Source organism: Sus scrofa, chromosome 1, assembly GCF_054392235.1.
Source record: "Sus scrofa isolate SSC_HxYL_T2T_F1_AM1 chromosome 1, Sscrofa_HxYL_maternal_Yorkshire_Landrace_v2.0, whole genome shotgun sequence".
Classification (NCBI taxonomy): domain Eukaryota; kingdom Metazoa; phylum Chordata; class Mammalia; order Artiodactyla; family Suidae; genus Sus; species Sus scrofa.
This window is the reverse complement of record NC_139383.1, coordinates 278,823,422-278,845,496: the sequence shown is the minus strand read 5'-3', so window position 1 is coordinate 278,845,496 and position 22,075 is coordinate 278,823,422. Positions and strand designations below refer to the sequence as shown.

The 22,075-nt window shown below is 39.2% G+C and overlaps 1 protein-coding gene across 8 annotated transcripts in view; it reads left to right on the top strand.

Annotated features, from left to right (window-relative positions):
• Positions 1-22,075, top strand: part of NR6A1 (nuclear receptor subfamily 6 group A member 1) — a 245,479-nt gene that overhangs the window by 160,760 nt on the left and 62,644 nt on the right. For 4 of the 8 annotated variants that reach the window (XM_084963142.1, XM_084962573.1, XM_021099647.2 and 1 more), the window contains exon 1: positions 4,651-4,764. In XM_084963142.1, the coding sequence (XP_084819268.1) occupies positions 4,749-4,764 (16 nt within the window). In that variant the 5' untranslated portion in view covers positions 4,651-4,748. 8 annotated transcript variants of the gene reach the window in all.

Sequence of the window (22,075 nt, the reverse complement as noted above, 5' to 3'; positions counted from 1 at the left end):
TTTATTCATACTATAATCTGCTCTTAATTATGATACTTGAAAAATCCATGTACAAGATCTTGACTGGAGAATTACGGAGATTTTTATAATGGAGACCTCACTCTTTCCAGGTCTTAAGTTTGTGGGTGGGAAATAGATCTAATTAAATCCCTACTCATATTTAAATTTACTTGATTGTCTCAAAAATGTCTTTTCATAGTCGATTTGTTCAAATCATAATCCAGGCAAGGTATATACACTGCATTTGGTTCCTGTATATAAAGCATTGTATATAAAGCCGTTCCTAAGTGACACCCTGTAGTTGTCTTTTTCATCACCAATCATGTTACTTGTCTGCATACATACAGGTTTATTTCCTGACTTTATAACATAGACATTAAAATGTCTTTTGAGATTTTCCCAGTTCTACTTATTAAGGTATTAAGTTCTAAAATACCTTTTCTGCCTGTCTACTTGTAGAATGCCACTGTTCAGCTCAAATGTAATGTCCTTCCTGTGACATGCCACACCAATCTAACGAAGTTTCCTTCATCTGTTTCCCTGACACTTAGTCTCTACCTCTGTTACCATACTCATTGCATCGTGTTGTCCTTCATCTGTTTCGTGTGTTTGCGCTAAATGGGTTAATGTAGAGTGGCGGAAAATGAAGCCGAAGGGGTCAGCAGACGGTGAGCACCCCTAAGGTGAGGAGCGTGTAATATTCATTTCTGTCACTTCACTCAGCATAGTGCCTAGCTCTTAGGAGACGCTCAATGAATGTTCGTAGAATTGGATGAAAACCCCCAGTTTCTAAAATATTTTTAGTTTGTGACTCTAAGTTGTTTTTAGTTTGTTTTTTCCTGAATTATGGATTCCCCTTTCCAACTCCAAGAATAGATGGCAAAACTGGAAATTATATCTAAGTATGTTCTTTGTTTCTCCTATTCTTTTTGTGAACTCAGGAGTTTGCTTGTTAGTCCCAGATAGTACAGACTTCATTTAGCTGTGTTTCATTATTCCTGTTTATTAAATTAAACTCCTTTCATTGCCGCAAAGAATGTCTACATCAAGGATCTGACAGATGAGAACCAGACACTGCGGGCTTTTGTTTTTTGTGGTTTTGCAAGTTTAAAAAGGAATTTAAAGTATTTTCTGCATATTTCTGTTTTCCTGAAGTGGACAGCGATTTTCTTAGCCAGTCCCTTCCATCAGAGTGGTCACATGGCTTTCACTTTGCATCAGACTATCATCTAAATGTCTTAAATAAGGCTGAAGTGATTCCAGTGATTGTGTACCCACTAGAATTGCTATCTTTTATTTTGAAGTACTCAACATAATACATCTTGATTACCCCCTTTAGCTTCAAAATCTGCAGTCTTCTTTAACAGCTGCCATTTGAATAAACAAACATGGAAATGATATTAAATAGTAACATCTAAATAGAGGCTTTGGTTTTTTTTCTGTCCAAGGTGTGTGACATAACGGAGGAAATGAGGGACTAGGACATTTGGATTTCTTCTCAGATGGTCTGATGACTCCTGTCTTTTCCTTTCTTAGGGCCTCAGTTTCTCCATCTTTAAAATGAAAATGGAGGCGCTCCTGTTGTGGCTTAGTGGGCTAAGAACCCTACATAATGTCTGGGAGGATGCAGGTTTGGTCCCTGGCCCTGCTTAGTGGCTTAAGGATCCCAGATGTGGCTCAGATCCAGTATTGCTGTGGCTTGTGGCGTTGGCATGCAGCTGCAGCTCCGATTCAGTCCCTAGCCTAGGAACTTCTATATGCCGCAGGTGTGGCCATAAAAAGAAAAAATAATAAGTAAATAAATGAATGAATGAATGAATAAAATGAAAATGGAACCAGCTTCTTGCAAGGTTAATTGAAGTTCTGCCAGTCATAATTTAGACTCAACTTTTGAATTATGCAAATGTTGCAGGTGTTGGTTGGATGTAGAATTTTGTTCATCTACTTTTTTCTATATTACAAACCCAGTATTAATAAGTAGAAAGTATTGCCGATTTCTTATTTTCTTTCTTCCCCTTTCCACTCATGAATTCCAAGAATCTTTTTAATCTTTTAAATTGATTTTTCTCCTCTACAGTTGTTGTTGTTGTTTTTAACAGTCTTATTGGGAGCCCTAGTTATTTTGTTGTTCTGTTTTATTTTGTTTGCTTTTTAGGGCCGAACGTACAGTGTTTGGAAGTTTCCAGGCTAGGGGTTGAATTGGAGCTACAGCTGCCGGCCTGTGCCACAGCAACACAGGATCCAAGCTTGTCTGCACACAAAAACTTAACCCACTGATTGAGACCAAGAATTGAACCTGCATCCTCATGGATCCTAGTTGGGTTTGTTACCTCTGAGCCACAGCAGCAATTCTCCCTGGGAGCCCGTTTAGATTTGGAGTTTGTCTTTGCATTCGCATGGTCAGTGAGGTGCATGTTGATGTTCTCTACCCCTTCCTCCCAGTAGAACCGTAAAGGACTCTCAGAAAACTTGTGTGACTCAGGACACTGAAGAAATATAACTCTATATCCAAAGATAAGACTTAGCCTTAAACTATGGTAAAGATTTCTTCTCAGGCTCATGGGCACATCAAGGGTTATTACAAAGGCACACCCTTAAAAATCAAGAGCTCTGCTTCAATCTTAATACTAGGTGTTGGGAGTTCCCGTCGTGACGCAGTGTTAACGAATCCGACTAGGAACCATGAGGTAGCGGGTTCGGTCCCTGCCCTTGCTCAGTGGGTTAAGGATCCGGTGTTGCCGTGAGCTGTGGTGTAGGTCGCAGATGCAGCTCGGATCCCACGTTGCTGTGGCTCTGGTGTAGGCCAGTGGTTACAGCTCTGATTGGACCCCTAGCCTGGGAACCATCATATGCCATGGGTGTAGTCCTAAAAAAAGACAAAAGAGCCGGAGCGGCTCAAGAAAAAAAGGCAAAAAGACCAAAAAATAAATAAATAAATAAATAAAAATTAAAAACACTAGGTGTTACTAATAGCTCCCCGTTTCATATTTTTCTCCAGAGGTTGGTACGGTTAAGTGAAAATGCTTACTACATCTCTGTTGTTATGTAGGTACTGAGTTCAAATAAAACTGTATCCTTCAGCAAAGCAGAGCTGCCTTATGAATGAATAATTTTTTTTTTGCCTGTGGAATTTCCCCTTGTTCAGCTCTTTTCCTATTATTCTATTTATTGTCACTTAATATATAAGAGCTCCATTAAGTTCCCAGGGACTCAGAAGAAAATCTGTATTAATCTCATGTCTGGGTGGGAATGGAATAAGAAAGCTGGTCAATGTGTTTATGTTGGGGTGAGGTGTGTGATGGCAGTGGCAAAAAATTTATTTTTAGGCAAATTACAGCCTTTTCTCCTCCTCTAAAATCATTGGTCACTTTCTCTTTAGGTCCTGCTTTGTCAGATGACCTTAATGATCTCTGTTTTGTTTGGAAAAGCCATCTAGTAACACTGGTAGCAATATTTGCCATCCAGTTATATGGCCAGCAAGTGACAGATTCCACTCCCACCCCAAGAAAGGTCTCCTTTTTTAGGGAATACTGCGGTAGGATGTACCTGGCCTTTAAGTTATTCCCAAGGCTAGCCTAGAGGTTAAGGGAGATTTCTTTGAATGAAACTTTGCACAGTTAAAAAGCACTTATCCCTGATAACTGGTCTTTGGACCATCCCGTCTTCTCAGTGGACCTTGCCTAGCTAATGTGTTCTGATATCTGAATGGATAGCTGAATGTTTGACATCATGTGTCATTAGCATATGGCTCAAACCTGACAGCCTCTGCAGCTCTGAGGCAATGTTTGAGCAAGTCTTTTTGCACACCCAGATGACACACTCTGCCGTGGGTTGCCGGTATGGTTCACAAATCAAGGAGGCATAGCATAATATTGCTTAAGATCTTAGGAGTTTTAAAGGAATGGAGCAAGAAGCTTACTTTAAAGATTTAAGCTTTTGGCTGGGGGCAGGGGATGAAATTCCTAACCTTGGCTTTCTAAAAGGATTTTGCAGACCTAGTTTCCTTTTTTACACATTATTTCAATCTAGTGTGTATAACCACAGCATGAGAATTAAGGACCAGGGTTAAAGTGAAACCTGCAAATAATTCAGAGCTTCTCACATTTGAATTTTCTCAGAAGAATTTGCCTTGTCATTGTTTATTATAATGACAAAAAGCAGGAGATCTCACTCCACCCCCCCCCCCAACACAAGCATAACACAGGGATTTTGTTTTTTCTTTTCCTTGTGTCAGAGACTTTAAATTTTTTAATCCAGATTATAAAAGAATGTAATTTAGAATAGCTCTTGAAAGAAAGAAGGGGAGAAAACCCCCTTCATATCAGAACTCTTAAATTAAATGAAAACCAAGTCCTTCTTAAAATGCTGCCTTATAAGTGTAGGATCTCAGCTTTAAAGAAGACCAGAGGAGTATTTCCTATTAAACGTTCCCATAATAGTTTTCAGAACGACATGGTAGGCAGTATCGTTAACTAAAGAAAATAAGTCTATCAGTTCCACTTAGATAACCTTTGGTAATAAACGAACTCCATACACGTTGTGACCTTAGCGCCTGAACTTTCTAATCACATGACTGGCTTGTAAACTGACCTGTGAGGATGACTGTTGTAGCCCGGGCTGAGAGAGAGGGCTAAGAGAGAGAAATTGGCCAAGTGTCGGAAGGGTGGTCATCAGGCTGGACTTGTCCTGTAATCTCTGTTTCTTCATGGCTGCAATAGAACTTCTCAACAGACTCCGAGAAGCATGAAATGGAGACATGGGAAGGTAAGGGAACTGACTGCTTAAGTCTGGGCTCAAATCTAAGGTTTAGAAATTTTCTTTGAAGGTTTAGAGCAAATAGTAGCCTTGAGGGTTGTGGGAGGCAGTCCACTCTTTTTTTGTGTCTTGGCAGAATTTGGCCAACAAGTTTTCATGTAAGTAACAAGCAACTAGCTATAAATGTTTTGGGATAGAGAAACACGAGGGAGAACTGTAGTAAATTGGTTGTTGTGGTTGATGTTTTTAAGAGAAAGAACAAAAAAAAGACAAAAAATGGATTGAAATTTTATAGTGACTTGAAAAAAAATTTTAAACTTCATTTTGCATCACAGTCCTAAGGTAAAGTTTACATGTAAAAAATCGTTGTGTTTACCTCTTGACAGACTTTGTTTATATTTTAAATTCCCTAATCCGGTTCATCATCTGCCAAAGCCTTATGTAGTACTGTTAATTATAGATAGTATTGGGGTCATGAGACCTTTGATAAGACAGCCTCATTCCCTTTGCGGGAACAGTTTGGGGTATATGACTAAGCCATTGCTAATTTCTTTTTAAGTGGATTGGTTCTTTAAAATTTTATTAATTTTAATTTCATATTAAAGTCTAGTTGATTTCATATTAAAGTCTAGTGTTAGTTTCAGGTGTACTGCAAAGTGATTTAGTTACACGTAAGTGGATTGTTTTTAAAATGGGTAAATTCTTTCCATCTCTCTCATTAATAGCAAGTAGTTAGTGTTCAATTCATGTATTTAGAATAGGCTCTTACTTGGGTGACAAATACCAGTGTCCCACAGCTTTATTATTTGGGCCAAGGAAGAAATAGGCAGCTGAAGAAACAGCTAGAAAATGAATCTTAGTATTAAATATTTGTTGTATTTCTTTGATGTATTTATAGAGTCTAAGAGTTTGTCACAAGTTTTGGTTTCTTAAAGGCAAGTGCTGCTGAGTTATAGCCAGAAGAGGTTCAGATTCTTTGAGGCAGTGGTACATTTGTAGGAACTGCATTAATCTATGAAATAGCTGGTCTTAGGAAGACTTCCCAGCCCCTTGCAGCATGCCTAACATCTGCCAGGGACAGCTTTGCAGTTTAATTCTAACTCTGAGGATGTGCAAATTAGGGAAGTGGGACTCCCTCTCACAGTAGCTTTCTTCTTTATGGTAACACTCCCGTATATGTTCTTCCCTAGCACTTTGTAGGCCAAAATTACCTCATTGGTTTTTATTATAAATTGGTGAAAAGAACAAAGTTTATAGAAATTATCAATTACGTGCAAGACCTATTATATTTTTCTCTTGAACAGCTTCCTGTCTTTCCCCCAGTAGGTACAGAAATTCTTTGTTAAACTCATCTGGATTTACTAGCTTTTCCAGAAGGGAGTAGTTTAAGAAGTAAGATTTGCTCTGAAGCCGTTGGAATAGGAGTTTAGGGATAAGCAGAGATAGCAGAGCAGTAGTTAGATGAGTTTGGAGGGGATAGCTCTGGAGGGTTGGAATTTTTTTCAACCAGTTTGAATCTCTTAGTAATTTCCCTAGTTCTGAAAGAGAAAAAAAAATGTTTGAACAGAAAGTTCTCCCTCAGTTCTTAACTAAATATTGAAACTTAAATTTTTCTTGGCCGTTCAATGGCAGAAAAATAACTTATAATACTAAAACAAGAACTTTTATAAAACAAGAGAATTTTTTAAATTTCACCTGAATCATCCATATAAAATTCTAATGGAACAAAATGAATTATCCCAGCTGAAGGAGGTCTTTGGAGGCTTAAAAAGTGAAATCAAACTACTTAACAAAAGAGATCAGTGAAAATGCTACTGTAAAAAAGCGTTGCTTGGTTTTAGATATTGGGCCCTTGTCCATTTAAATTAACCTTTGTCACAGCTGGGCATACAAATGTTTTGTTTTAGTTCACAGAGGGTTAACTCTATTCAAGCTTTCACTGTGGCAGGCCTGATCTGTGGAGTCATACAATCTGGTCTTTCAGCCCTGCCAGTCGCTAGGCAGGAAGTCTTATTTCTTAAGCTATCTTTCAGAATGGGGGGTTGGGATTTGGAGAAAGGTGGGGGAAGGGCCTTGGAGCATCTGTAAGGATCAATAACAGAGAGCAAGCCGCAGAGAGGCCATTGTGCACACTTCAAGATAGATGTAGCCCTTTTGCATGGCCCCTGCCTGGCAAGACAGACACCTAAAACCAAAACAATGCCCTCGAATGAATTCCCCGTGAAAATAAGATGGTTGCTTAAAAAAGAAAAAATGCTTAAAAGTGTCCTTTTAATGTTGGGAATGTTCTCATTCCCCAACTTGCTGCGATCAGGCAACCTCCACTAGAAATAACTCCAATTGATTTTTAAACGCCTTTTGTCCTCATGCTAATACTGTATTGAATTGGAGAGGATGATCATTTTGGTCTTAGTCACGTGTGTCAAAGCTTTGCGTAATCTTTTTTTCTTCTTTTTTTTTACTTCTTTCTTCCCTTCCTTCTTTCTTTCTTTTTTTATTCTAACATTTGCTTTACCCTATTGGTATCATCGAAGGCATCATTAAGGGAACGAAAAAAACAAAATTTGGTTAGGATTTGAGTAACACGTGGGAAACCCCTACCCCAGCAGCTGATTTTGGCTCTTGAAACTTCAACTGAGCTAAACAGATGCTCTTAGTGTGTTATTCTGAGATCGTTTAAACCAGACATGTAGCTAAGAAATCTACGAAAATCATAAGTCTTATTTTAAAATGCACTGAGGTTGTAATATGCCACATCTTAATGCGTATCACATGGGTGTTAAACAGAAATACCTGAGCTTTGGAGAGTGAACAAATTCCAGCAATGAAGTTATGATTTTAAAAGCACTACCAAGTTTGTTGTTCTTTCACTCCAGCCCAGATTTTCATTTTTCAAATTCCCCTTTCCCAAGCCCAACTGTAACATTCCTGTTTTACTGTATCCTTTTTCAGAGGACCAAGGCAGTAATTCAGTAGGTATTTTTATGATGTGAATTCTTTATGGCAGTTGGAAAGAGTATTGGAGTCCTTGTTGCCTCTCTTCCACTAAACCCTCAAAGTATTGCTGACAATTGGTGGCAACAGCTGTGGAAAATGAAATCATAAAGAACTTGTAATATCCTTCTTCCAGTTAAAAATCTTCCAGGAATAAATGCATAAGCTAACTTGGGGATCCACAATGTGACTTGCAAATATACAAACGGAATAAGGGGGGAAAAGACCAGAATATGAAATGAGTCTCAAGTTTATTTTATACTTTTTGAGTTGAGACCTGACATATTTAACTGGACAGTTTTGAGGCTTGAGAGAATACATTAATTGACACTTCATAAGATCATTTGTACATTTTGAACCCATCTCTGACCTGTACACCTTTTCTGGGGAAAACAATATATTAAAAAAAATCTGATTTGATAGCATTGTTTGTGCCTTTCTGATATATTATAATTCTGCATTACTATTTAAACCAAGGGCTCAGTTCTTTTATTGGGTATTTTCCAGAGAGATACAAATATTACTAACAAAACTTGGAAGTTCAGTTACTATTTACGTTGTATTAAAATGTGGTATGAAACCTACCATGACCCTTTGAACAATGTGGTCTTTAATGTGCTTTAGGGGGAGGGCCTAGTGAAGGAAAAGCCATAAAAGTCTTCAGGGTTCAAGATGAGGTTGGGATTTTAGGCCATTGCTTTTGTCATTTTCACACACAAACATCACTGCAATCATGTTTGATTTAGCATCCTTAATACAATGAGGTGGGAGAACAAAAGGATATCAGAGGCACAAGTATGGAAGCCAAACATTCTCCCTTCCCCCCCAATTTTTTCAGATCATTCTTTTCTCTGTCTCCTGCTACTGAGGTTTCTTTTTAAGCCAAGGAAATCAGTCCACTTAAGAATCTTCTTTTGCATGGCTCAGTGGTCTGCCTGGGCATTTTGAAAAGCAAGCTGTTTCTCAAATATGTTTTAGTAAAAAAATTGTGTCTCAAAGACTTGATAAAAACACTATAATTAGGAAAAATGCATCTACTCATGTTTTAAGGTTGAGGGTTTGGGGGGCGTTCCCAATGCACAGCTGCTTTACATATTTTGAAAAGCCTGATAGATGTAAAGGTCATTGCTAACTCTAACAGGGTCTTGATGCTCACACTGTGATCCAGGGACCTTGCATTAATTAGGTTGAGAATGATGGAAGGTCAGGAGTCAACTGACTAGTGGGCCTTGGTGGTTTGTCTTTGGGGCCAATCAGAATTTGTATAGGATTTTTAGCCATTGAAACCAAACAAAAACAAAAACAAAGGAACAAAAATAAAACCTGCTGTTGCTTCCAAGGCCTCTGAGCAGATACCTTGGCCTGCATGGTGAGGACTCATCCCATGCTGCCCAGATGGCTCATAAAAACTCGACTGCATCTATTGCTGTGCTACAGGCTTCCCAGTGTTGGGGAAAGAACCTCAGCAGTCTTCTCTGTCACTTGACCAAATCACTTGACCTCTGTGAGCATCAGGTTCCTCATATGTACCACAGAGTTGTTACAGGAAATAAATAAGAGAACCTCTGTCACAGTGCCTATCACATACTTAACATGCCTTGACATTGAAATGAGGGTGTTTTTTTTGTTTTTTTGTTTTTCGCTTTTTAGGGCCAAACCCATGGCATGTGGAAGTTCCCAGGCTAAGGGTCTACTCGGAGCTGCAGCTGCACAGTCACAGCAATGCCAGATCTGAGCCATCTCTGCGACCTACACCATGGCTCACAGCAATGCTGGAGCAAGGCCAGGGATCAAACCCACATCGTCATGGATACTAGTCAGGTACATTACCGCTGAGCCACAACAGGAACTGCTGAAATGAGTTTTGTTTGTTTTTGGGTTTTTTTTTTTTTGGTCTTTTTAGGGCCTCACCCACAGCATAGGGAGGTTCCCAGGCTAGGGATTGAGTCGGAGCTGTAGCTGCCAGCCTACACCACAGCTCACAGCAACACCAGATCCTTGACCCACTGAGTGAGGCTGGGGATTGAACCCACATCCTCATGGATGCTAGTTGGGTTCTTTAACTGCTGAGCCACAACGGGAACTCCCTGAAATGAGTTTTTAAGAGTAGTAAATTTAGAGAGATTAGAAAGGAGAGGATTCTTGAGAGAGCCTACAGCTGGTGCTGTTTATAGTCCGAGTAGAAAAGTCCCCAGAGAATGCCTCCATTCGGTGGAGAACAATCAGGAAATGGTCCTTTGGAAATTGGAAAATGCTATACCACCAGTGACATGAACTGCTGAGCCTTCTCCTACATCCAGTTGCTGTGCTAATATCCTATTCCTGGGCTAAGGAAAATAATTAGTAATGATTGGGTCCCTGCAAAATTTGTAGCTTTATCCCCAAGAGGCTTTTTACAGTTGTGGTGGGGTTTTTCGGTTTGTTTTTTGTTTGTTTGGCCATTCCTAAGACATCTGGAAGTTCCCAGGCCAGGGATCGAACCCTCACCCACCGAGCGAGACCAGGGATCGAACCCGCAACCTCATGGTTCCTAGTCAGATTTGTTTCCATTCCTAACTCATAGTTGATGCAGTGACAATGCCAGATCCTTAACCCACTGCACCACAAGGGAACTTCCTTTATGGTTATTTTGCTGGAAAGAAAAAGGAGAAAGGATGGCTTCTGAGTAACACAAAGATTTAAGTCATTGTTAGGAAAGATAGGTCACGTTAGTTTTACCTCTTTTCATGTGTTTTGGAAGACAAATAGATGCCAAGATAATTACTATGGCCGTGTTTAGCAGCCCCTTCTTAAAAGCCTTACTGTGAGGTGGTAAAAAGTTGGGATTATTATTAGCACGCTCATCATTGCCCTACTTCACTTGAAAGTCCTCAGTGTCTGCCTTCTGGTTGAGAGGTTATATCAAGTGTTCATTATTCTTATCTCTGTTTTTAAAATTCTAATTTATGTAGCTGTCATTCATTGCACCCTGGAACACAGGTGAATCAAAAATAATTCCTTACCTGAACTGCAGCTCCCCCTTTTCAGCTACAAAAAGAGGGAAAATTAATTTTAATGTTACTTAACAAATTCTAACTTTATCACTTAAAATGATGTTTCTTGGGTTTTTTTGTTGTTGTTGTTGTTCGTTTTTGGCTGCACTCACAGCATATGGAAATTCCTGGGCTAGAGATCAAACCCATGCCACAGCAGTGACAATGCCACCAGGGAGCTCTAAAATAGAGTTTTTGATAAAGACGTGTGTGTGTACACACACACACACCCCCAACACACATGCAATGGAATACTACTCAGCCATAAAAAGAAGAAATTTTGCCATTTGCAGCAACATGGATGAACTTGGCGGCCTTTATGCTAAGTGAAAGAAATCAGGCAGAGAAAGACAAGTACTGTATATCACATGTTGCAGAATCTAAAAAATACAGCAAACTAGTGAGTATAACAAAAGAAACAGAGTCACAGATATAGAGAATAAACTAATGGTTTGGAGGAGCGGGGGGTAAAAACTACTGGGTATAAGATAGGCTCAAGGATGTATTGTTACAATATGGGTGATATAGCCAAAATTTTGTAATAACTGTAAATGGAAAGCAGTATACAAATAAAATTGTATAAATAATAAAAAACCATTTTTCCGGGCAATTGCTGGGAGAGGAAGAACATTTGGCTGCCAAAGCATTATTCAAAACTGGCAGTAGGATTTGTTTGTACTTTGGGGCTCTATACTTCTTTAGTGTCTAGTTTAGTTTTGTTTTAATGGTTGCACCCATGGCATATATATACAAGTTCCCAGGCCAGGGATTGAATCTGAGCTGCAGCTGTGACCTACACCATAGTTGTAGCAAGACCAGATCCTTTAACCCAAGCCAGGGATTGAACCTGCGCCTCTGCAACAACCTGAGCCACTGCATTTGGGTTCTTAACCCCCTGCCTCACAGTTTCTTTAGTTTTTTAAACTGCATTTGTTAGGCATTTGCAGTGACAACACCAGATCCTTAACCCTCTGTGCCACAAGGGAACTCTGTTAGGCCTTTCTTGAAACGTTTTTGCTCTTACAAATATGTAGTTACAAAGTAGTGTATTCAACTCTTTTTCTTAACATAGTAAAATTAGTCCTGGAATGCAATTGGCAAAAATGTAGAGAGACTAAACCTCATGTTGTTTTATTTTATTTATTAATAGTTATTTCCCCAATACAATTTCTTTTCTACTGTACAGCATGATGACCCAGTCACACATACATGTACACATCCCATTTTTGCACATTATCATGCTCTGTCATAAGTGACTAGACATAGTTCCCAGTGCTACACAGCAGGATCTCATTGCTAATCCATCCCAAAGGCAATAGTTTATATCAGTTAACCCCAAGCTCCCCAACCACCCCATTACCTCCCCCTGCCCCTTAGCAGCCACAAGTCTATTCTGCAAGTCCATGATTTTCTTTTCTGTAGAAAGCTTCATTTGTGTCTTACATTAGATTCCAGATATAAGTGATATCATATGGTATTTGTCTTTTTCTTTCTAACTTACTTCACTCAGTATGAGAGTGTCTAGTTCCATCCCTTCACTCAGTATTAGTTCCATCCATGTTGCTGCAAATGGCATTATTTCATTTTTTATGGCTAAGTAGTATTCCATTGTGTATATATACCACATCCTCCTGATCCAATCATCTGTTGATGGACATTTGGTAAACCTCATGTTTTTGTTAGCATCCTATTCACTGTTAGCAAAGTTTTCCTTTCATGAGGTTTCAGCTTGCCCTCAGTGTGATAACTACAGCAGCCTAGCTTTGCTTTTCAAAGGAGCTAGTAAGTTACGAATAACATTAACTGTCAGATATATTTAATTACAGTTTATTAAATAACTGCTGTACAGCAAATACACATTTTGGAGCTTTAAAAAAAGGAAAGAGATAAATATCATCCCAGTGGCCATTTAATCCTCAAACATGTGCACATGAGTCTGTGCAAAGAAGAAATGTGTAAATGAAAGTTTTGGCACCCAGTAGGTGCTGGTCATGAAGTCTTTGGCTATTATTACTATTATAAGAATATGTATTCATGCACATACATGCATATGCATTCATGGTTTTTAAGTTTGCTATGATATAGTTGTTAATTGCTGCTGACAGGAAAATCTACCACCCTCACCTCTTTTATTGGTTGTGGGTAGGATAGGTCTTTCCCTGTCATTGGATATAGTCCATTCCATTGGTTTGTTTGTTTGTTTATGCTTTTTAGGGCTGCACCTGTGGCATATAGTGGTTCCCAGGCTAGGGGTCCGATCAGAGCTGTAGCTGCTGGCCTACACCACAGCAACATCAGATCTGAGCTGCGTCTGCGACCTACATCATGGCAACACCAGATCCTTAACCCACTGAGCAAGGCCAGGGATCGAACCCGCAACCTAATGGTTCCTGGTTGGATTCGTTTCCATTACGCCACATTGGGAACTCCTGGTTTTTTTTTTAAACCATAGCATGTATTTAAATAATACTTTAAGAAACTGACCATCACATGGTACTATTAGGAGTCTAGGTTCCTTTTGAATGTGTAGAAATTAAATCTCCCTCAGCATTTCTGCTCTCATCATCACCCACCTTTCTGGAGTCTTGTACCTAAAATACTTGTCATAAGGTTAACAATCTGATAGTTATTCTCTAGAATAACTACCCACCATAGAATATGCTTTAGAGAGTTCCCATTTGTGGTGAAGCAGAAACGAATCCAACTAGGAACCGTGAGGTTGAGGGTTTGATCCCTGGCCTTGCTCAGTGGGTTAAGGATCTGGCATTGCCATGAGCTGTGCTGTAGGTCGCAGATGCAGCTGAGATCTGATATTGCTGTGACTGTGGTGTAGACTGGCAGCTGTAGCTCCAGTTCGACCCCTAGCCTGGGAACCTCCATATGCCGTGGGTACGGCCCTATAAGAACCAAAAAAAAAAAAAAAAACCAATAAAAAGAAATACTGTACTTTAGTATGGAAGATTCAGTGTACATTGAAAAATATTTGAACTTAGTTTCTTAGTTCTTTATTTCCACCAACCAGTAGTCTTATCAAAGTAAGAGAATGATGAATGTTTGGAGAGTCTTGGTCAGTGGGGAGAAAGAGTGCTAGTTTTATGAAATTATTGATCTAGGGCCTCAGGGAAGCAGAACCCTGTGATTCTGATGGCTGCATTAGCAAAATCATGTGAGAGTAATTGTGAAAGAACGTTCATATGCATTATTTAAATTTCATAATGTGTGGTCTTAATAATGAATGCTGAGTGACTCTAGTACTTATTCTGAACAATGTTTTATATATGAAAGTAGTTATAAAACCACTTTTTGGCAAATAATGCATGTGTGAATCTCAAATAATGCATGTGTCTGTGTTCTGGCCCTTTATACTAAATCTTGTCAGAATTCTAGAGAAAGTGGCCTTTTGATAAAGCAGTATGGCAATTACATTTTCCACCCTTCTAGAACATGTGGTTTCACTTAAAGCATGATACTTTGACTCTCTTTCATCAGTACCTTAGAACTAGGCAGTGACCTAGGTAGCTGAGTACCAAGCTTTGAGCATTGGCATGAGGTTTCTGGGCGGGCTCACCAGTTTGTCATCTAGAGTTCTTACAAACTGTGCTTTGGTTTGCAAGTAGAGAAGCTACACTTTCTCAATTGACATTTACTAGTGGTTGCCCTCTGCTTAGTATTGACCTGTGTATTAGGGATACAGGAAAAATAAGTATTTCCCTGTTTTGTGGACCTTACAGTGTAGTAGAGGGAGATAAATAGATAAGTGCAGCAAAGTATTGGAGACACAATAATAGTAATTCTGAAAGATACAGAAGTTGTACAGAGGTAAGAGTGCTAGTTTCTATTTGGACTATGAGGTTAGCCTTCAACCAGGAAGGAAGCATGACAGATTGGTCAATGTTTATCAAGTGGGTAAAGCAGGAGAGGGTCTCCCAGGCAGAAGGAGCAGCACGAGCAAAGGCACAACAGTATAAAACAGTCTGAAAGAGGACAGGGTGCCTTTAAGGCCCACATAGGACAGAAAGATTGATCGGTTCTAGATGCAAGGGAAACCCTAGAGAGAACTTTGGTCTGCGAATGCATACGCATAGCCCTACTGAGCAGAAGAGAGCCCTCTTCACATTCCTGTCAGTCTTGTTCTTGCAGATACGTTGAAGAGATGAATGTACTTTGCTAGGAATGGTCACAGGTCTGCCCAGAGCCAAAGGCCTGGACACTGCTACTGCTGGGTTTTAGGGAGAGCATGCTATAGCCTTACTTTACTTTGTAACAAATTGCAAGGTACTGCAGAAGTAGAGGCCTTGGGTAAATGGTTCTAATAAGTTAAAGTTACACCATCTGTGCTCTGCGGGAATTTTCTAAACAGAAATGGGGTCTATCATATTTTTAATGACTAGAAAAGGAGTCTTAATAATATTTTACTCAGACTTTTTCATGAGTTTAGACAAGAAGTTTCTTTTCGTTTTCCAGGGCAAGTTATTTTTTTAATTGAGATAATCATTATAGTTTTTACTAGATCTTGGTGAAATAGTTGATGACCTAGTAACTAAAGCATTATAATGTTTTGAATAGGTACTCTTGGATCCTTTCCTTTTTCAACTTAATTTAAAAATTAACATACAGTAAAATCAGGGGACTTAAAAGGGGTGTACAGTTATATGAATATTTTATGTAACCACCGCTATAATAAAGATACGAAAGTTTCATTATTCCACCAAAAAACTCCCTCATGCCCTTACCTTAATCCTAAACCCCTAGCAGTCACTGATCTGTTCTTTGTTACTATAATTTTATCTTCCCAACAATGTTCTATGAATGGAATCATACACTGTGTAACTTTTGAAACTGGCTTCTTTCAGTATGAAGCCTTTGGGATTCATCCAGGTTGTTACATGTATCAATAGCTCATTCTTTTTCTCTTGATGAGTAGTAGTCCATTGTATATTTGTTGATTCTTTCACCTCTTGAAGGACATGTGGGTTATTTCGAGTTCGCAGTGACTGTGAATAGAGCTGCTGTGAACATTTTATGTACAAGTTTGTGGGTGAACCTTAAGTTTTTATTTTGTATGGTAAATAAATAACTGGGAGTAGACTTGATGGATCTCATGGTGAGTATATGAGAACCTGCCAATCTGTTTTCCATAGTGGTTGTTTCCTTTTACGTTCTTACTTGCAGTATATGAGAGTTCTAACTGATCCAGATTTTCACCATCGCATGGTATTGTCATTTTTAAGTTTTAGCCATTCTATGAATAAAGACTCGGTATACAAATACAATGGAATGCTACACAGCCATTAAAAAAGAGATTGTGGCTCAGTGGAAACAAATCTGACTAGCATCCATGAGGACACAGGTTCGATCCCTGGCCTTGCTCAGTGGGTTAAGGATCTGGTGTTGCCGTGCGCTGTGGTGTAGGTCACAGATGTGCCTCAGATCCTGCATCTCCAATTCAAATTCTAGCCTGGGAACCTCCATGTGCCATGGGTACAGCTCTAAAAATACCAAAAAAAAAAAAAAAAAAAAAAAAAGAGAGAGAGAGAAAGAAATGAAATCTTGCCACTTACAACAACATGGGTGGACCTTGAGGGTACTGTGCTAAGTGAAATAAGCCAGGTGGAGGAAGACAAATACCATGTGATTTCACTCATGTGGAACATAAACAAAAAGTAAATGAACAAACTAAACCAAATAAAAACAAACGTTGGTATAGAGAACAGAGTAGTGGTTACCACAGGGTTGGTAGTGGAGGGTGAAATGGTAGAGGAGCAACGTGTTGGGACAGATGGAAACTAAATATTTGGTGGTGAGCATGCTGTAGGGTATATAGAAGTAGAAATATGTTGTACACAGGAAACTTACATAGTATTACAAACCAATGTTATTTTAATAAAAAAATTTTTTTAAATAATGATCCAAAGAGTTCCCGTTGTGGCTCAGCAGATTAAGAACCTGACTAGTATCCATGAGGATACAGGTTTAATTCCTGGCCTCTCAGTGGGTTGAGGATCTGGTGTTGTCACAAGCTGTGGCATAGTTCACACATGTGGCCTGGATCCCATGTTGCTGTGGCTGTGATGTAGGCCAGCAGCTGCAGCTCCAGTTTGACTGCTAGCCTGAGAACTTGCATATCCCACAGGTGCAGCCCTAAAAAGAAAAAACAAATAAATAATAATTATCCAAATAGCAAAAGTATTTATAAAAAGTATTACATGATTAGAATCTTTTAAAACTTAGTTTATATGTAATTTTTTATTAAAGACTAGTATTTACATAAATGTATCTACCATGGGAATACATAAAGCAGAAAGAATTGAAAAAAAATTTAGCCATTTTAATATTCAGTGGTATCTCATTGCAGTATCTCATTTCTTTAATGGCTAATGATGTTAAACATCTTTTCATATGTTTATTTGCCAGCCATATTTCCTCTTGGGTGAAATGTTCAGGTTTTTCCTTTTTTTTCCCCCCATTTTTGGGCCACACTCATGGCATATGGATGTGCCTGGGCCAGGGATCGAATCTGAGCCACAGCTGCAGCAATGCCAGATTTTGAACCCACTGTGCCAGGCTGGGGATCAAACCAGCCACGCCACAGAGACAAGCTGGATTTAGTCACTGCACCATAGCAGGAACTCCCAAGTCTTTCCTTTTTTTAATTGCGATATGTTTAGTTTTTCATTATTGAATTTTGAGAGTTCGGTATTCTGTATATAGATTCCTTTTCAGATGAAATTTTTTCACAAAAATGGACTGAAGATAGAAGGGATAGAATGTCAAGTTGTTTATAATGGCTTGCTTATATTTCCAGATAATTTTTATTTTTATTTTTTTTGTCTTTTTGCCATTTCTCAGGCCGCTCTCGCGGCATATGGAGGTTCCCAGGCTAGGGGTCGAATCGGAGCTGTAGCCACTGGCCTACACCAGAGCCACAGCAACGTGGGATCCGAGCTGTGTCTGTAGCCTACACCACAGCTCACGGCAATGCCGGATCATTAACCCACTGTGCAAGGGCAGGGACCGAACCCGCAACCTCATGGTTCCTAGTCTTCCTAGTCGGATTCGTTAACCACTGCGCCACGACAGGAACTCCCTCCAGATAATTTTTAAATCATAGTTTATGCCTCATGCCTTTACAGCTCTCAGCTTTGTTCTTTAATAGCCAACCGGTTTTCTCACAATTCTACAGTGCCTTGTGGGATTTAGGAATGTTAAGTAATTGAGTTGATGTATTGTGATTTCCACCCCTGTAATCCTCTCCCTAGATGTAAATTGACTCTTTTGACAATGCGAAAGGATTATTTCCTGTGAGTGGAAGAAAGGAGAACTAGATAAGGTCAGAGAATTAGGCTAGGACCTGATCATAGTGGATTGTATATAGGCCATGGATTTTTAAAAAAATTTTATTAAAGTATAGATGACTACAATGTTATGTTAATTTGTGCTGCACAGCAGATTGATTCAGTTATATGTATATATGTTCTTTTTCATTCTCTTTTCCATTAAGGTTTATTACAGGATATTGAATATAGTTCCCTATGCTGTACAGTAGGACCTATTTGTTTATCCATCCTGTATATAATAGTTTGCATCTGCTAATCCCAAATTCCCAATCCTTCCCTCCCCCACTCGCCATCCCCCTTGGCAACCACAAATCTGTTCTCGATATCTGGGAGTCTGTTTCAGTTTCATAGATATGTTGATTTGTGTAATATTTAGATACCACATTAAAGTGATATCACATGGTATTTGTCTTTCTCTTTCTGATTTTGCTTAGTATGATACTCTCTAGGTCCATCCATGTTGCTGCAGGTCGCATTATTTCATTCTTTATTATGGCTGAGTAACATTCCGTTGAATATGTATATATACCATATCATCTTTATCCATTCATCTGTTGATGGACATTTAAGTTGATTCCTTGTTTTAGCCATTGTAAATAGTGCTGCTGTGAACATAGGGGTGCATGTATCTTTTCAATTATAGTTCCTCTGGATATATGCCCAGGAGTGGGATTGCTGGATCATATGGCAACTCTGATTTTAGTTTGGAAACTTTTTGTTTGTTTTGTATTTTTGCCATGCCCATTACATGTGGAAATTCCCAGGGCAGGGATGGAACCCGTGCCACAGTAGAGACCCAAGCTGCTGCAGTAACAACACTGGATCCTTAACCCACTGCACCACAAGAGCACTCATACTTTTAGCTTAGGTTTTTTGTTTTTTGGTCTTTTTAGGGCCACACCCATGGCATATGGAAGTTCCCAGGCTAGGGGTCGAATCAGAGCTGCAGCTGCCAGCTTAGGCCATAGCACAGCAACACGGGATCCAAGCCTCATGAGCAACCTACAAAGCAGCAGTTCTCAGCAATGCTGGATCCCACTGAGTGAGGCCAGGGATCAAACCCTCATCCTCATGACAGGAATTGCTTGAGCTTGTTTTTGTGTATGATGTGAAGATATGTTCTAACTTTGTTGCTTTGCATGCAGCTGTCAACTTTCCTCATACCACTTGCTGAAGAGACTTTTTCTCATTGTTTTTTCTTGCTTCCTTTATTGAAGATTAATTGACCATAGATGTGTGGGTTTATTTCCGGGTTTTCTATTCTGTTCCATTGATCCATATGTCTGTTTTTGTGCCAATATCTTGCTGTTTTGACTATTGTAGCCTTGTGGTAATGTCTGAAGTATGGGAGGGCTGTGCCTTCTGCTTTTTTCTTTTTCCTCAGAATTTCTTTGGCAATTTTGAGTGTTTTATGGTTCCATATAAAATTTAGGATTATTCTAGTTCTGTGAAAAATGTCATGGGTAATTTGATAAGAATTTCATTAAGTCTCTAGATTGCTTTGGGTAATAAGGCCATTTTAACAATATTAATTCTTCCAATCCAAGAGCATGGAGTATCTTTTCATTTATTCAAATCATCTTATGTATTCTTTTTTTTTTTCCCCTGCCTTTTCTAGCGCCAAACCTGCGGCATATAGAGGTTCCCAGACTAGGGGTCTAATCTGAGCTGCAGCCGCAGGCCTATGACACAGCCACAGCAACGGGGAGCTGTATCTGCGACCTACACCACAGCTCATGGCAATGCTGGATCCTTAACCCACTGAGCAAGGGCAGGGATCGAACCCGCAACCTCATGGTTCCTAGTCGGATTCGTTGACTACTGAGCCCCGACAGGAACTCCCGTTTTCTTTTTAATAAAATGTTTTGTAGTTCTCAGTATACTAAGTCTTTTACCTCCTTGGTGAGGTTTATTCCGAAATTTTTTTTGGATGTGATTTTAAAAGGGATTGATTCTATTTGCTTTCTGATATTTCATTGTTAGTATAAAGAAAACCAATTTCTATATGTTAATCTTGTATCTGCTACCTTACTGAATAGTTCTGGCAATTTTTGTGTGGAATCTTTAGGGTTTTCTCTATATAGTATCATGTCATCTGCATAGAATGACAGTTTTTCTTCTTCCCTACCAATTTGAATACCTTTTATGTCTTTTTTTTTTTTTTTTTTTTGTCTCATTGCTTCCGATACTGTGTTGAATAGAAGTGGTGAAAGTGGGCATCCTTGTCTTATTCCAGATTTTAGCAGGAAGACTTTCAGCTTTTCACTGTTGGGTATTATATTGTATGCCATGGATTTTATTTCATGTGCAAGAAATATTTAGAGTGTCCTGAGAATAAGAATTTTTAAAGACCCTCACCCCTCACTGCCGCCCACCCACTACATCGTAGAATGGATTGGGAAATGGTTTGTAGGGAGCCAAGGATAAGTAGGGAAACCATTAGTAGAATAATTGCTCATCCAGGTGACAGATGACGGTAACTTAAACAAGGACTGGTATAGTGGTGGAAATGGAAAGTAGATCTATTTGAAAGAAGAATTGATAGGGTTTGCTGATGATTTGTATGACAGAATAAAAAAGAAAGTAAAGGGATTAAGAATGACTTTAAGATTTTAGGCATGAACAGTTAATGAATATTGTTGTCAGAACGATGGGGAAGATTACCCAAGAAACATGTTGATGTAGGAGGTAGTGTATATAGAATTTGTTTAAAATAGAATTTGTTTGACTTTGATAAGTAGATGTTTATTAGAATGCCAAATGGAATGTTAAATAGTTTGGTTATAGAAGTCTGGGGCTCAAGGGAGTTATCATTAAAGACACACTTTGGGGAATTATCGCAATATGTGTAGAATGCCAAAGTCATTTACAGCGAGACTCCGTGGAAAAGAGATCCAGGGACTAAGACCCTTAGGAATATGCCAGCATTCAGGACAGCCAGGAGAGTGGTGTTTTGGATGCCTAGGGAGGAAAGCGTTTGAAATAGAAGAGAATTCAAATGCCTGTGCAATTTCTTTCATTCATCCAGCAGACGCTCTTGAGTGCTTTTCATTTTATATGACTCCATGGATAGGTCCAGAAGTGATCAGGAGAGATAAAGTAGTCCACAGTAGCAGTTACTTATATATTTTAAAGATTTCAGTGTGAAGTTATATAGGGGTTCTGGGGGCCCATCTCTATTCAGTTATGATATTTAAATTTCAGAAAGTTGTCTTGAACACTTTAACACTCATGGTTCCATACTATTCCCAGGTTTTTGTTTTATTTTGTTTTACTAGAATAGAAGGTTTGGTATGCCAATTCATGTGATCCAGAGTAGCAACACTGAGTATTACAGATACATGGGTCATTTAAAGGCTAAATGAAATGCAGAGGCAGCTGTAGAGGCAAACATGTGCAAGTTACTTTAATTCTCTAGACCCCAGTTTCTGCATCTGTAAAGTAAGGATGAGGAACTAGTTTATTTCTTTCTTTTTTTTTTTTTTTTTTTTTTTTTGTCTTTTGTTGTTGTTGTTGTTGTTGCTATTTCTTGGGCCGCTCCCACGGCATATGGAGGTTCCCAGGCTAGGGGTTGAATCGGAGCTGTAGCCACCGGCCTACACCAGAGCCACAGCAACGAGGGATCCGAGCCGCGTCTGCAACCTACACCACAGCTCACGGCAACGCCGGATCGTTAACCCACTGTGCAAGGGCAGGGACCGAACCCGCAACCTCATGGTTCCTAGTCGGATTCGTTAACCACTGCGCCACGACGGGAACTCCGGAACTAGTTTATTTCTAAAGGCTTCTCTGGCTCTGAAATTTAATAACTCTGTAATCCAGGACCAAGTAACCAGAGAAGTCACAAATGACTGAGATAGAACAAATACATCAACCCTCAATGTTAGTAATATCCTTATCAATGAAACTTTTAGTAGCCAGATTAACCTCTAATTGAGTGTCTGATGATAAAAGCAC